The following is a 15,331-nucleotide window of genomic DNA, read 5'->3' on the forward strand; positions in this document are numbered from 1 at the left end:
ACAAATTGAATTCTGAATATCTGACGGTACAATTTGAAAATTAAAGATTTGGTCTTGACATTGGGAAGCACATTCGTGGCAACTAAGAGTTTGTGTTCAATCTTGTGAGAGCTTTGCAGAACGAGGGTTACCACGACCCCATAGAAGTGCTGCTGTTATCAAATTTTCACTCCTCTCTTACTAAAAATGCATGAAGTGTTTGTAGTGAGGCCAAGGTCAAAGATAATGTGGTGGGAGCACATTTTCATTTGTATTTCAATGAGTCACTTTTGATAAATTAATTTACCCAGTCCAATCTCCCAGCACAGAGTGATGGCTGTTTACTGATTTTTAAGCCATCTCTTTCTCTTTCTCTCTCTCTCTCTCTCTCTCTCCGTAGGTTCCTCTGCAGCCTGGACAGTCATTTAAGTTCACAGTGCTGGAGACTCTGGACCGCATTAAAGAGGAGTTCCAGTTCCTACAGGCTCAGTATCACAGGTGAGATCGCACAAGCTGATTTATCTCTTCCACGGGCTAATAACTGGCTGGACGTGTTGAATTAATGCTACTATATTGTAGACAGCAGTATGACTTCAACATTTTCATGTGCTATTCACTGAAATGTGCATTCACCCCCAAGTTGGAGAGTAAATGTATAAAAGTGGTGATACTAACCGCATTTTCACTCTGGCTTTTCAAACAACAAGCCACTTTTCCCAAGAATTAATGGTTTTATATTACATTGTTACAGCTGAGCAAACTGACACGATAATTAAAGCTCTGCTGATCTTACCTTTGTCAGTAGCACGAGAGAAGTCTGATTCGTTTAAGTGAATCAATTTGTTCTGATTCCTTTGAACGAAGTGGTTTGTTCTGATTGATTTCAGCGAATTGATTAATTATTGTTTCTCTTTCAGTGAATTGGTTTGTTCTGATTAATTTAACCTCTGCAGTGACTGAAATTATTATTATTATTTTTATTTATTTATTATTATTCATCAGAATGGTTCGAAACTTGGTATAGGTTTTGGCACTTGCTATGTGAACACACAAAAAAATCATGGACATGATTCGAACAGGTTAAATGGTCCTGAAAAAAAAATGGTCACAAATGGACTGCTCCTCGCAGTCAAAAATGGCCGCATTGGAAATTAATAGGAGACGAATTTCATCTAATGAAAACTTTTGGTACTGCGGCCAAAGTTTGAGATTTCAGGCTCTAATTTTGAACAAACTGTAGCTTGTTTAGATTTATGGCTTTGATAAAAAAATGTTTTTGAAAATATATATTTCATAAAAATGTAAAATAGTATTTTTTTCACATTTTTCATAACAATAAAGGTAAAGTTCTGTAACTTTTAAGTTCACTTTTTAAACAATTTTTCACTTCAGCAATAATCTGCCAAGTGTCGTCTTTGAAAAGAGATCATACTTAAGTCTGTGCTCTAAAGCATGGATTATATGTACTGTACAGCGTACGTATAAATGGATTATAAATACAGCGTAAATATAATTTAGTACCATAAAATCCCCTAAAAATATTAAATAAAAAACATTATTGAACTAAAATATAGTACATTAACTTCTTTGGAATACAAATGTCTGCCATTTTTGACTAAACTTTACCATTTTCTGTCATTTTTGTTTTGATTCTTGTAAGTAAATTGAATTATTCTTACTAATTGAAATGAATTGTTTTGTTCTGATTTAAGTAAACTGGATTATTTTTATTAATTTAAGTAAACTGGGTTAATTTAATTAATTTAAGTGAACCAGAATGTTTTGATTTTCTTTAAGTGAACTGGTTTGTTCTGATTTATTTAAGTGAATTGGTTAATTCTTGTTCATTTAAATGAATCGTTTTTTTTTCTGATTCCTTTAAGTGAATCAGGTTGTTTTGATTTGTGTAAGTAAACTGGATTATAATCTGATTAAGTGAACTATCTGCATTGTGTCAGCATGTGAACGGCTCGCCTTTCAGGGAAGTCAGCTTGATGTTAAATTAAGTCGTTAAATTAACATCAAAAGTTATATATTTTTCTACTGTGTTTTTCATTCATATTTTTCTTCCGTGTTTTTCACAGTCTCAAGCTGGAGTGTGAGAAGTTGGCCAGCGAGAAGACAGAGATGCAGCGACACTATATCATGGTGAGCTTGTTCAACCCTCATATCGTCAGATCTGCCGTACGCTCCAGTAAATGCAGCATAAAAGCCCTTCTGTGTTTAAAAGAGAGATCGCGTTTGATTTGATGTTAGGGGGTGTTTGGTTAACCCGAGGACACGTCAGCGGGATGACGATAGGGGTTGGGGAGATGAAAAAGTGAGAGGGAGAAGGACGGGTGATGTGCGAGAGCCAGAAAGAGAGGAGGATGGAATGAAGAGAGAAACAAAGATCGCAAGCACAGACATGTAAATAATGAGAGGGAACAGCCATTCGGTGCTTGCAGAAAGCAGATAACCCAGAAGGCTATATTTAGCCCGCTAGACCTGCCATGTAGACTAAGACTTGTTTCAACAGCCTTCCCTCTTATTTCAATGCATTTGTAGTTTACCACATTTTTCTCTCTGTTCTCTTTGACGACTAAACGGAGGACTGTGTGTTCTTCTTGTTCCTCTTTTAGTGAATGATTTATATGTTGATGGGCATGAAATAGTTTGTAGAGCTCATTTGCGATGGTGCGTTAGCCTCCTGGCTAACGAAAGCAACAGAGACGGTGAATTGGATGATAGTCAAGCGTTAAAAACCTCGTTCGGTGCCATGGTGCACTGGCTGGCGCACACACTCCTCATGTTTTGAGCAATGCTGAAAGTCTCATCTCTTTCTCCACTATGCAAAACTCCACAAATATGATTTCACAAACATTTTCGAGTTGTGGTATTGGTCTTAAAGTAAGGTGTTTTGATAACTTTATCCATCTAAAACCGTAATTTACTGACAATAAAGCATTATGAAATCATCAAAATCAAACAAAATGCTGCGAACAAACAAAATCCTTCCATACGATCCGGGATGGCATTAAAATAAACCATCCACTTGTTTTCGACACTGGGATCCTTTTGAAGTCTATGCAGAAACACAAACGATCTGTTTTTAACCGGACGCTCTTCCATTTGTCCTGTTGTCGGTAGACTCAAGTGTGTGGAGTGTGTCAGAAAATGAACACGCATCTGTATATTGTATCCAGTGTAGACAGCGTCAGCTTTTGACGTGACGCGACGCTCGCATCTAGTTTAGGCAAATATCAGCCGTTAAGCGACTGAACTCCGGTGGACGGGGCCTATAGTGCGATGATGAATAACTATTCGTCGATGTCTTGCTCTGGAGGCAGTCATATGCAAATGTGTTTGCCTGTGTGATGTCACAGATCCTGCAATGTCAAAACGAGTCTTTTTGGAGCTTGATTAAATAAATGATTTGTTTATAATGAGGAAGATGTTTTAGGCTATGAGAATCGCAGGATGTTTTAATGGTACAAAGACCTCTTATATGTGAAAATATCAAGGCAATTTTGATTTGTCATGACCACTTACTTCGCACTTTGTAACACATCTTTCCCTCGTGGGTCAAAATGACCCGAAGCCCTAAAATTATACTTACATTTTATTTAATTTTGATCATATTTTTTTCTATTTTAATTAGTATTAATTTACCTTTAAATGACTAGATTTGATCAATAAATAATAAATAAATAGTAATTTAAGCACATTCCTCACATCAGTATGCATTCAGATACACATGTAGACATTATAAAATAGTTTTTTGGTAAAGTTTTTGTTTTTTTAGGTTTTTCTATGTGTACTGAAGCATTCCTTGCATTCCATTCATCCCTAAGAGGGTCAAATTGACAAAGGGAGGATTTGGTACTTTTTTCTTTTTTCTTTTTTTTTTACCACAAAACTCCTTGAAGCACAAATACACACACAAATTAATGAAAAAATTCAAGTGCAACAAAAGCCCAAGGGTCTTGGACCCCTCTGATCAATACTCAATTTTAAAAAAAATGAGTTTGGGGTCAAAATGACCCGAGGGAAGGATGAGGGTTAATAATATAGATAGGTCTAAATATTAATTTTCAATATAGATAACAAGGCTATGGTTTAAAAAAGCTTGTTGAAGTTGTGACTTTTGTCTTAATATATGTGGAAGACCGAGGTACGAATTCGCTTCAGGAAATCAGTGTCAGATTGTGAATTGCAGTATTTGTGTGCGTCTGCTGATGGGCCATCATGATCTAGCCTTTAATGAGCGACCGTCTACATGGTCACTCTGTGGCCGTTATGTGTAATCCAGACCCCGGGGCGGCCGAGGATAGAAAGATGGAGCGAACGAGGGGGCTAATGCGCTGCTTTTGCAGTAACACCCCCGCCTCGACTCATCCGTCTGATGCTCTCTGCTCGCCTCCGAACATTACTGTCACAGATTGCCCTCGCGCCAGAGAGAGAGAACATAAGGAGAGATCAGCGGCAAAGACGAACGAGGAGAGTAAAAGAGTGAGTGAGCGAGAGAGAGCGGTGATTGAAACACAGCAGTAAAAAAATAAGAAAGAGGAGGGGAAGATAAAGGCTGATAGAGAAGATGAAGAGGAGAAGAACTGACAGAGTGAGAGAGACAGTATAAAGACGCAGCGGGAGACAGTAAGACGAAGAAAAGATGAGGGCAGAGAAAGAAAAACAGGAGAAAGAGAAGGGGAGAGAAGGGGAGAGAAGGGCAAAACCAGGAAGGCAGAAAGGATAAGACACATTTGAAAACGATTACTTCTTTGTGAGCTAAACATTTGAGTGCTGCCATGTGTGTGAGAATGAGAGAGAGAGGGAACTAAAGAGTGCAGAGGGTTTAAACAAATAAACAAAAAAAATGATACTAATGGATTGCTCCTGTTTTGAGAGATTTTGATGCTTGTTTGATGTATGATGGAAAATAACTGATATTTCCAAACCAAACAAATCTAATTGTTAAGCAAACAGCAGTAGCAGTGCGATACATTTACTTTCAGTTTGACTTTAACTCTCATTTAAAGCTACGGTGTGCAATTTCTGCTCCATTAGCGGCACCAAATCTAATTGCAAAAATTATTTTCAAAGCTATTTAAAAAAAATAATAATAATTTTGCCAAAACATCTTAATTTACTTTCAGTTTAACTTTCACTTTTAACTATTAAGGCTTAAAATATTCCCGTCTAGCCACGATGAGAAATGTTTGAGATCTTTTGAGGTATTTTATGTCTAATTTGACTTTGGTATCTTGGCAAATCTGAGCACATTGTTGAGATTAGGGGGGTTGCGATATACCTGTATGATGATAACCATAAAATTACAGTATATATGATAACCATAAATTACAGTATATATGATAACCATAAATTACAGTATATATGATAACCATAAATTACAGTATATATGATAACCATAAATTACAGTATATATGATAACCATAAATTACAGTATATATGATAACCATAAATTACAGTATATATAAATATATAGTTGACTCTCCAACGTGGTAGGTACCTTAAGCGGTTGTTCACATAGAATGCATTTTTGCATTCCACTGCACTTTTATGAAGCGTTTCTGAATACCAAGAATATAAAATAAAACACAAAATATATATAAAAAGAATAAAACCTAAAACACAACCCAGTCTCTTTTTGTTAAATGTCAGATTTAATGAGCAATAATAATAACCATTATAAAAGTATAAATATGAAGCTTATACAATAGGAAATAAAGACCGGCAAACAATTCAGCCGAACATAGAAATTCAGCGCTCTAGTCACAACAGTATTAAAATATGTAAAATTATGAAATTTAACTTTGCCCTCAGCCAAAACGATATGCCCGGGAACAAATAATAGATTCACGAGACCAAATATTGCCCTAAGATATACACAAGATGAATTATCTCATATTTAACCATTATAGAGACATCAGAGCCAGCGGCAAATGTCGAGGTAACTTATGACTTGCCGAGGTAAGGCTGAATGTCGGAGAAAAATTTCTTTATTAAAAACTTTATTAATAAACCACATTTGAGCTTTAAACAACTACATTCTCACCTGAAAACTCTTACAACTACATTTCGTGAAACTATAGCAGGAGTATGCAGGTTTTCTCCTCTGCCATTGACGCTTGCTAGTTGGTGCGAGATGCATTCTGGGATACCTGGCTGTCTCATGATCCACAAGTCACCTCTTGATGCATCCTCGTTAAAAGGGGCGGAGCCAGAACACATCCGGGGATTAGAACTGTACTTGGCTAAATGTGAACTATGAATTGGAACCGTACCGATGACATAACAGCCGTGGTTCTCGATCTCTTCTAACTCTTCTAGATTACTAGGATCTTTTTTTCAGGAAAAATCTTAGGAACTGGAGAAAGTCTCCATTTAAACTGAAATAATTGAGAGATTATATGCATATATGTGAGCAAATGGGAGATATTACTGTTATAGTGTTGCTGTACACATTAATATTTGTTTGCATTTCAGTTAATAGTGTTCCTTTTCAGAAATTTGCCATACTCCTCCATACTTATCTAATTATTCAAGGTTTTATTCAATTTGAAATTCAATTTAATCAAATGGCTTTCTGCAATTTGCTTAATCTATAATTGCTCTGATATGAATTGGCATTCTATGAATCACGGCTCTGGTTTTGTGTGGCTGATAACGCACTCACAATTTTCCTCCGTCTGTCAGGAAACTTGCCAGGTAACTCATAATTCAGTCTCGGATTCAAGAACAGCCGCCAACAGCACTGTCACTTACGACGTTCGTGGCTTTCATATAATGTCACTTTATGTTCTGGGGAAAAAAAGGAAGTATAATGAAATAATTTATGGTACAGCTTTTTCTGTGGCTAATTTAAATAACGTCTTGGCTTTAAGAAGACGATGAATTTCTTAATACACAACTTATCATGGTTCTGTCATCATTTACTCACCTTCATGTCGTTCAAAACCTGTATGACTTTCTCTCTTCTGTGAAACACCAAAAAAGATATTTCGCGGGGGGAAAAAAGTGTCAACACAAAGTCAATGGGGTCCAATCAATATTGTTTTGGACCCCATTTAATTTCATTGTATAGACAAAAGATTTCTTCAACATTTCTTAATTTGTGTTCTTCTAAGAAAGAAAGTCATACAAGTTTGGAGTGACATGTGACATAATTTTCTTTTTGGTTGAACTATTCCTTTAAGATTACTGTCTTAAAATCTCCCATTTACCTTCACAGGTGGAATGCTCAGCATTTACATCTTGAATTCACCCGATGTCGTATTTACCGTAATTACCGTTCTCAGAATCTGAATTATGTGTTTCTATAGCAACACTATTAACATCAAAATAAATCTGTGTATTTTGAGTAATCAAAAGACATTATATGTCTTTAGTTTACTTTCAGATTATTATTTACACAACAACAGTGTTTTGGGGGCCTGAAAATGCAAACTTTTGAAAACGTAACGTCTCCGTGTAAACGACTAAAATGGGAATTTGTGAAAATGGTGACGTCATGCATGTGTATTATGTGTTCAGTCTACAGGCATGTAGTGTTTCTTTACAAAGTGACATCGCCATCTACTGGCCTGGCATAAATGATACAGCGTTTTTAGTCGTTTTCATGGATCATTGTGAACGAGGATCATTTTGACGAAGTTGACGTCTGTACGCGAAACTTTTCACAAACACAAATGAAAAACGTTTCCGTTTTTCTTACATCGTTGTCATGTAAACGTAATCTAAACCTAAAAAAAATAATTTTCTTAAAAGTTTTTCCTCGTAAACTCTTTCTTTCTAGAAGTGCAAATATATTTAGTATACATTTAGTATTTCCTTTTTTGGAGCTTAGAGGGTGGCTATTTTTATATCAGTCAATTCAAATTGGGCTGTTTGGTGTAAATGGGGTCATGGCTGATGCGATGATCCTGAGAGTATAACCCAATGGAAATTACATCTCATCAATGTTGCCTGTCTAGTGTTACTGGATCAGGATGAGCCAATCAATGTGTCTGAGCTTAGAAGATCACAGCTGCATGCAGTACAGGAGTGGACTGTCTCACACACACACACATCTACAGAGATTTCAGCAAGAGCCGAGTGTCCAGCGACACAGCAGGATATGTGTACGAGCGACGGATGGCAAACAGCTGCCGGGTTGAACCAAGGGACACCCACAGTACATTTTGCCTCTCGTTAGACCGCCGAAGACTAATACACACGCATGCATTGCAAAGAGAAACACACACGCACACACACCACGGCTGCGGCAGGAGGAGAGGCTTTGTTGAACCTCCGCCGCACTGAGCCCCGCTACATCCGCCACATGCCGTGCGCAATCTGCTCCAGACAACACACACACACACATACATTCGTAGACTCGGGGGGATTACACACATACACACTCACGGTGTAGAATGAGAATGCACATAACATGAGAGAGCTTATATAACAATGAGACACGGCGAGGGAACGCGAGAATATTAAGCCATTACGAGCCAAAAGCGTAACAAAATCCCACTGATATCCAGAATAACAACACAATCACAAAAAACAACATCATGTCACGGACACCTCAGATATGAGCTTAAATACACAAGCATGCAATGTAAACCACTGCATCTGCAACACACACTTTTTTTTCTTTTTTGCTAATAATTCTCATTTGTTCATATCCTGACAATATTTTCATTGGCTCCACCACACAAAAAATATATAAAAAAAATGTTTTAGGAACATAATACTATTTGAAGTTATACATTAGATTCATTAGACACTTTTATATACAGAATATAACCTGCAGTGAAATCTGGTCCGCTCCATAGACTGTGCAAAACATACTATATAAAGGATAAACATTGAAATACTAATAGAAAATGGCTCAACCTGAGGGAGTGCAAAGACTGTATAGAACTGAGACATGAATAAATAGTCAAATGTACAGAGAGTGTGGCAGTACAAAGTGCTGTTTGCAGATAATTGAGAACTGACAGGAAAGAACCGGAAAAGAGAGGGATATCACCCTGGACTAGAACTTGTGTCCCCATGAGCACAACAAATGACCAATGTCTTGTTGGGTCATGGTAGAGGCCCGTCAGCTGGTCCCAAACTCTCTTACACCTGACCCCGGGTCATCGGACTATCTTTTATCTCTAATATTGTAACTGAGGAAACTGAAAGTTGCTTAATAAAGCTGAACATAAAAGACTAAACCGCTTTGAAGAGAAAAAGAGCTGCAGGTGTCCCATCGCCCGTCTGGCACACTGTCATTCAACATTTCCTCTAGGGAGACAGCAGACACAACACGCTGACTATTTCAGCTTCATTAAACGTTTTATTTACTGGACTGTGTGTAGGTCGAGGTAATAGATCACTTGTCCACAACTCCATCTGACTCATGCTTGACTGTACATAACTCAAGGCCATGATGTGTTCTAGAAAGTTGTCAGTATCTCTGAGATACTAAATCTGGCATGATAATCCCCCTGTGGTCAAAATCAAGATTTTAATGTTGTTTATATGTCTGTGGTGTTTTTAATATGCTTTAAGACAAACCATGTGCAAGTCGACATAAGACGATCTCAAAAACCCGGTTTGAAATCGCTGGTGTTTCTGTCGTCACAAACTACCTTGTAACCAATCAGGTCAACGTGTGATCGGCAACGAGTGGATCTCTGAGCTGGTGTGAGTGAGTGGAGGCGGGGCTAGTTTGCATATTCATAGAACCGCATATTCTAAATAAGGCAAAGGTGTAGTTATTTAAAAGTCTTTAATTACATTTTTTTTTCAATAGCTTGAATATATGTAATTTTAGTGATATTTAAGTGATAAAATGATTGACTACAGGGGGACTTTAAGGCCGTGTCTCCACCAAAGCGTTTGTTTCACGCGGTTGGCGTGTATTTTCAATTGTTTTCAATGGGAGCGCCGCGTTTTTAAAACGCCATGAGCGTAACGAGGCGCTGAGTGGTTTTTTTTTTCACGCTGAATCGCTTAGCGTTTTTTACAGGTCGCCAAGAGTTGAAGAATGTTCAACTTTGGGTAAATCGCAGCGCTCATAACTGTCACTTTTTACCCAACCGACCAATCACAGTGGAGGAGAGGCGGGACTAATACCACACCGACCAACTGTCACAACATTCTTTCTGTACAACGTCATAAACCAAGAAGAGCTAACCGAACAAAAACTGTGGCGCAAATATTCTGTATCATAGCAACGAAGCGTCTCAGCTGAAAAAACGCTGCGCTGCCAAAACGCTCTCAAGCGCCCACAGCTAGGTGTTTTCAACAGAGCGCCTAGCGTTTTCAGCTGGCTAAAAACGCTTTGGTGGACACACGGCCTAAGAATATCTTGTAGTGTGTGATGCGCAGCGGTTTTTCAAATCTTGTAGTGTGTGTGCAGGTTTGAGATTAAAAAGAAGAAAATCTGTGTAGACTCTACTTATGTGCATAATTCAACCAGATTTCACAATCGGTTAAGATTTATAAACTCCTGTAGTCTGAGCCCGGCTTTAATGTAGACATTTCCATTCAGTTGGTACCGATATGTCAGCCAGGTCGATTAATTGACTGATATATCGCCCATTTTAGTGGGAATTTGAATTGTCGCTCAGCGGTTTCTCCCTGGATTGATTCTACATCAAAACATGCTGAGAACTAATGTTGGTGTGGAATGATGCAGAGACCTTTTTTGGCCGTAGCGGAGGTAATACGAGCGCCGCTGAATGGCCTTCTGGGCCGCCGCAGAGCTTTTTAAAGCGGAACTGTTTCCAGCGGCCCTGCTGCACTATCAGCATGCAGAACCAGCGAACGTGATTTATATTTGTGTGTGTGTGTGTGCCAGCAGACCAGATAGATGGGGAAATAGTTCTGCTGTTTTGTCACGCTTTATCCAAAATCCATCACCCACCGGAGCGATCAATACTGGAAATGCAATAAATTTAAATACAGCGCTACATGTGTCTAAAATGCTTCATTTTATAGACTTGTATTTAAACTGCCAGTCAAAAGTTTGGACATACTTGACTGGATTTATCGTTTCATGGTCTTAAAATCCTTTTGGTTTAAAGGTTTATATAGAGGCTTGAAATGAGTTTTGTAGACAAAATTGTTTCAATGCATGACTTTCTTTGCAAAACAAAAATGTTATTATATATATATATACAAATTTTTTTTTTACTCAATTTATATTACTTGTAAATTAAAAATTGCCATTTTATGAACACATTGGAAATTCCTACAGGTTGGTCAATGCTAATACTCTTCTGGGTTTTAGGATTAAAAACTATACATCTCCATAGCCACACAATTCATTCATGCCCATAGAAGAACCAGGTATATTAATATAGATACTTCGCAAGCACTAATAAAAGAATGAATAGGTAGGTGTGTCTAAACTTTGAAATATTTTACCGCTTGTTAACCTCATATCGACACCTTTGGGGTTTCCAGGCGCTGTCATTAGATATGATGAGACTTTAATCCTGAGATTAAACCTCAGAGGTTTGATAGAAGAGAGGAGGTCAGGCACACATCACGGATAGGAAATGGAGTTTACAGAATAATAGAGGAGAAGGGCAGGAGAGAGGAGGATTAGAAAGGAAGGTCGGTAACGAGGGAGCCGATCGGAAAAGACAGAGATAAGGGGAGAGAAGAGGAAAAGGGATCTTTTCAAATCGAGCTACTCACAGAGCGGTTATCGAGTGTGTGAGCGTGACAGACTGAGAGAGACACTGAAAAAGCGAGCAGTTGTGTCAGGTTTCATCTTCATCATTGGCATTGCTGCTCATCTCCCTGCTGAAAGAGTCACGCTGAACGCTCAAAATCTCTTCGTCTTACTGTAGTTTCAGCGCGTCGTTAGTGTCTGTCAGGCCGCTGAGGTTTTAATTTGATTGATGATGATTCACTGCTGTTTAATTCATCAGATTGATGCTTTCACGTTTGTGTTCCCACAGTACTACGAGATGTCCTACGGGCTCAACATTGAGATGCACAAACAGGTAAGATAAACCTGTGGGGCAAATTCACTAAACCGTTTTGCCTGTGGTATTTTAGGACTCGAAAACAGCATTTTATTCTCTGTTCACACGTCACACTGATCTAAGTTTGTTTTTAAGTCAGATTAGGACAGGCTTTTTATAGGTTTGCAGCCATGCACAATATTACACATTATCACATTAAGCTTGCGTCGTGTCCTTAATGATTCTGATCTTACTGTTTACACTAAATATAGATGTGGTTTCAATCCGGTTTGTAATAGCCTAATTTCATGTGATCTGACCTTTACACTTGAAATACAAATGGATATTTTGGATCCAGTTTATAAACGTGATTTCATGTGATCTGACCGTTTACACTTGTAACAAATATGGATGTGGTTTGGATCTGGTTTATAAACATCTGATTTAATGTGATCTGACCGTTTACACTTGTAACATATATGGATGTGGTTTTGATCCGGTTTATAAACGTCTGATTTCATGTGATCAGACCGTTTACACTTGTAACACGTGGATGTGGTTTGGATCTGGTTTATAAACATCTGATTTCATGTGATCAGACCGTTTACACTTGTAACATACATGGATGTGGTTTTGATCCGGTTTATGAACATCTGATTTCATGTGATCTGACCGTTTACACTTGTAACATATGGATGTGGTTTGGATCTGGTTTAAAAACATCTGATTTCATGTGATCTGACCATTTACACTTGTAACATTTATGGATGTGGTTTGGATCTGGTTTATAAACATCTGATTTCATGTGATCAGACCGTTTACACTTGTAACACGTGGATGTGGTTTGGATCTGGTTTAAAAACGTCTGATTTCAAGTGAACGTTTACCCTTGTAACATATAACAATGCTTTTTGGAACTGAGCATGCCAGCTTCTAAAACGAGGAACTTGACTGTTCACATCATGTTCAATATGCTACCTGATTTGCATAACTCCTTTCATGAATCAGTTACTGAAACCACATAAACATGTGAGTGCAAATAAACCAAACTATCAGTGGGCGCAATTCATGCTCAGTGAATTCCCACGTTTGCACAATAAAATGGTTTTAATGGGGTTTAAGAGAATAATCCTCCATGATACTTCATAATCACACACACACACACACACATTCATAACCATTCGTACATGCATGCTTTATGAAGGACTGTTAAAAGCATGGAGCATGTTTACATTTTAAAAGTATAATTATTATATAAATAAAAAATGAAAACTATTTATTTTATTTTAAGCCAGCCAATCAGATTGGAGCAGGCGATCAATCCCTTTCCATTTCTGTCGACAAAATGCATCATAAGATCCATGAACGGGCTTTGCACAGTCTGTGAACATGCCACACTTCATCAACAGCTTTTAGTGTTAGTGTCTGCTGTAAGAATAGACAGTGCTGTGTGTGTCTCTCTTTCCTTTCCTTTGACTGATTTCACAAAATCAGTCTTTCCCAGCCTCAGAGATGTGTGAGAAAGAGGGTAATCATACACTCTCTCTGTGTGAGCCGGCACAGATGAATGGAGAGTGATGGAGGAAGACAAGAAAGAGAAAACGAAGAGAGAAAAACCTTTGAGTATCAGCATAAAGTTTTGTTAAGAATCACCCACTTAGACAGGATGAGACCGTCTGATTGAAATGTGAAGCAACCAACCAAGTTTTTTTAAGGGGCTGTTTTGTGGCGGGTCATGTGATTGTGTGTCAGTGGGCGGAGCTTCAGTCCTAATGCTTTCATATTCAACAAACTGATTTGCCTCCTAATAGGATTCCACATCTCTCTGTCTCCGCCCCTTCTCTAATCCTTGTTTGATTGTAGTTAGTCTCAGCCTCAGATGTCACGCTTACGGACCGTCGGCTGAACATCTGATGCATATGGCACACTTATCCCGAAACACTTCAGGAGTTTCGAAGTCGTCATCTGATTGGTTGAATTATACAGGATGTCCTGGAGACGCGTGTGTGTTGCGTTCTTTAACGGTCCGCCTGGAAACAACGGGGCGGACCTTGACCAATGAAAGCTGCTAGAGAGCTGTGCTCTGATGTTTGCACATGATTGGCATCTCAATAGTTCATATCTGAATACATGTGTTCACTGAATCCCTGAACAAATGCTCCATCCGTCCGTCCGTCCATCCGTTCAGGGAGCCTATGCAGTGAGGTGTGTGTGTCTGAAAAAGAGAGAGCAAGAGATGAAATAGTGGACAAAATGGAGAGGGGAAAAAAACAGCAGAACCATAAAAAGTGGCAATATAAAGCCACACACACTCCTTTAAAGTGATGCCCCCGGATGCAGGTTTGCCGCTTTTATGTCTAATGGAGCCAATCTCTCCTTCTCTCTCTCTCTCATACTCTCTCTCTCTCTCTTTCTCTTCAAACATTTAAAGGCAAATATTAAGCAATGAGGCTCTAATCACTGATTGTGGTCACAGGCACTGAGGTATTCAATAAAGCCCTCATTTTCTCCTCTCCTCATCTGTCACACTGCGCTCTCTCTCTTTTTCAGTCGCTGTGTCTCTTTCGCCCCCTGTCTCCCTCTATCTGCGCTTGTTCTCTCTTGAATTCTCCTTCTCTCGTTTTGGCTCGCTCTACTGCTCGCCCGCTCTCCTTTTTCTCTTGCTCTCTCTCTTTCTCTGGGCAGTGTGCCAGCCTCTCTTCCCCTGGCACTTCGCCAATATCCCCCTCTCCTCCCTCCTCTCCTCTCTCTCCCTCTCTTTCTCTCTGATTGATGGCCCTTCCATTCGGAAAAAGGAAGAAAAGAAACGACGAGGGAGGAAAGGAGAGCAGTAAAGCACTGAAAATCAGACACACACAAAGGAGGACACAGGCACATATATGCACAAAACTCTACACACATGCAAAGGCTCATGGGTAATTAAATGTGTGGGGGGAAAGCACTCATAGAAGAGGGATGCAGACACATTCCTGCACATGTGTTCAAACAAATATAAATGCACACACTCTCATCCAAAAACATTTTATAAGTTACTTTATTTGAATTATTATCCGAAAAATTTATAGACTATCCTTTAGTGTACTATTTTTGTGTAATATTTATTGTAAATGTTTTTTAAGTGATAAAGTGAAAATATGATTTATTGCATTTGGATTGTAAAAAGTGAATAACTGTTCAACACACACAAAGCAAGTATATGCAAATGTGGTGATATGTTCACACACTCACGTGAATTCTGGGTAAATATATGTACACACACAAGCAGCGGGGCATCTGCACCTACTCGGGTCCTTTTGATCGAGTGACAAAGCCATTATGCTAAAAGGTTGGCACCCTGGGACTTCCTCACAAACATGCACGCACGTCTTGTTTTCCTTCTCCGTTTCTTCATTTCCCTC

The 15,331-nt window shown here is 38.6% G+C and overlaps 1 protein-coding gene across 5 annotated transcripts in view; it reads left to right on the forward strand.

Annotated features, from left to right (window-relative positions):
* The window catches only part of tle2b (TLE family member 2, transcriptional corepressor b), a 41,398-nt gene that overhangs the window by 7,482 nt on the left and 18,585 nt on the right, over positions 1-15,331 (forward strand). For all 5 annotated transcript variants that reach the window (XM_079592133.1, XM_079592134.1, XM_079592135.1 and 2 more), the window contains exons 2-4: positions 380-477; positions 2,064-2,127; positions 11,928-11,972. In XM_079592133.1, coding sequence (XP_079448259.1) covers positions 380-477; positions 2,064-2,127; positions 11,928-11,972 — 207 coding nt within the window. The remainder of the gene's footprint in view (positions 1-379; positions 478-2,063; positions 2,128-11,927; positions 11,973-15,331) is intronic.

Source organism: Phoxinus phoxinus, assembly GCF_949152265.1.
Source record: "Phoxinus phoxinus genome assembly, chromosome: 20".
Taxonomy (NCBI): Eukaryota; Metazoa; Chordata; class Actinopteri; order Cypriniformes; family Leuciscidae; genus Phoxinus; species Phoxinus phoxinus.